This window comes from Meleagris gallopavo, chromosome 19 (genome assembly GCF_000146605.3).
Source record: "Meleagris gallopavo isolate NT-WF06-2002-E0010 breed Aviagen turkey brand Nicholas breeding stock chromosome 19, Turkey_5.1, whole genome shotgun sequence".
NCBI lineage: Eukaryota > Metazoa > Chordata > Aves > Galliformes > Phasianidae > Meleagris > Meleagris gallopavo.
In genome coordinates this window covers 7,633,718-7,635,470 of record NC_015029.2, presented here as the reverse complement: position 1 = coordinate 7,635,470, position 1,753 = coordinate 7,633,718, and the positions used below count along the sequence as shown (strand labels likewise).

At 61.4% G+C, this 1,753-nt stretch overlaps 1 protein-coding gene across 1 annotated transcript in view; it reads right to left on the bottom strand.

The window, feature by feature from the left end:
• Nucleotides 1-114, bottom strand: part of NOTCH1 (notch receptor 1) — a 33,685-nt gene extending 33,571 nt beyond the window's left edge. Inside the window, exon 1 of the mRNA XM_019621305.2 lies at nt 18-114. Within this exon, the coding sequence (XP_019476850.1) occupies nt 18-114 (97 nt within the window). The remainder of the gene's footprint in view (nt 1-17) is intronic.
• Nucleotides 115-1,753: the final 1,639 nt, after the last annotated feature.

Sequence of the window (1,753 nt, the reverse complement as noted above, 5' to 3'; positions counted from 1 at the left end):
CAGCGCTGGGACCCCACCGCCCCCCACCACGGCCACAAAGCGGCTCCGGACGCTCCGGTGCGGTCGTAGCCGCGGCTCCAGTGCGGTTCTGGATAGCTCTGTGCAGACCTCCATAGCTCGTTGCAGCTCCGAGCACCGCTTTGCAGTCCCTGGGTAGTCCTGGGGCAGCTCCTGACACCCATACGGAGCCCCTCCGCGTACCCTCCCAGACAACCCTGGATGCCCTAGAGAGCCCCCCCGTGAAACTCTTGCATAGCCCCTAAACAGCTTCGGGCTCTCCAAGCAGCCCCAGACACCCCTATGCAGCCCCCCATTTAACTCCCCCCATGCAGTCCCTACATACCCCCAGTGCAACCTTCCCCCCCCATTCCACTAGAGCCCCCTGGCTGTGTACAGCCCCATCCCAGGCCCTTACACAACCTCCTGCAGCTCCTGTGCAGCCCCCCCAGCCCCATGGGTCTCAGCACCCCAGCAGGGGTGAGATTCTCCCTGCCACAGTGCAATGCACCTCTGACCCACTGCAGGTGTGTATGGGACTGCTGAGATGTTTCCCACCTGTAGGCCAGGTGGGGTGCTGCTGTGTTGTGCTGTGAGCTCCTGAACTCGGGGTAGAGCCCGGCCCATGTGCTGCAGCAACATCCAAACAAACAAATGCACGAGGGGAGACGGGCAGCCGATCCTGCCATGCAGCCCCATGAGCTGCAGGCGTGTGCAGCTCCCGCATGGTGCAGGTCTCAGTGCCTCCACCTCCAGCCCCCAGCACTGCCCTGGATCCTGCAGGATGGGAGTGTGGGCATATCCCACCCAAAATCCAGCCGTGTCCTGAGCCTGGGGGCAGCCCCCCGTGCTGCCAGCACTGCTTTCCCCACGGGGTCACCCCATGCAGTGTGCACAGTTCCCATTGCATCTCAGCAGTGGCTGCAAATTGGAGCCGGGTTGTGACTTCAGCAACCAAAATCGAGGCTTGAGACTCCTATTTGTGCTGGGGATGCGTGGGACTCCAAGCACTGGAAGAGGAAGAGGCGGTGGTGTCGGTGCTGGGCTGATGGAGGGGGGCTGCCCCACCTGTGCCCCCCATCACAGGGCATCCCCGCACCAGCGCTGCATTCATCCCAGCCCATGCCATGGTGTTATCCCACTGCTTCCTGCTGTAAATTATTTCCAGAGCAAGTGTGAAACGATTAAACAAACCGAAGGGCAGAGTCTGCTCATTAGATCAAAGCTGCGAGCCCTGCAGCGCTCCCTCATTCTGCTCCTTCCCCTTCTTTCCACATGGGAACAGGCCGGGCTCTGGGGTGCCCACTGGGGGGCTGGGGGGCATGGGGCCATGGGGGCTGGGTGATGCTGAAAGCTGTGCAGGACTTCAGAGCATCCCAGGGCCACGCTCTCTGCTTTGCTGCATTGCTGCAGGACAGGGGCAGGGTAAGCAGATGCAAAACAGTGCAGGAATTTGGTGTAATGCCCACCTGCACAGACCTTTTGCACCCTTGGGAAGTGGGTACCCCCGTCCCACCTCCTGCAGTGGCTGTGCAGTGGGATGCAGCCCTTACCCCTGCCCTGGCTGAGCGATATCTCTGTGCCACCAGACTGTGTCACCTCCACTGGAGACGTGCAGTGGCCCCTGGAAGTTCCACCATCCTCTGGCAATGGGGATCTGTGCTCTGCTCCCCCATCTTGCCCCTTTCTCCCTTCTGCTGCAGCAACCTCGCTTTGCCCGGACTTGTTCTCTGTGTGCAGAACCTCTCACCGTGCT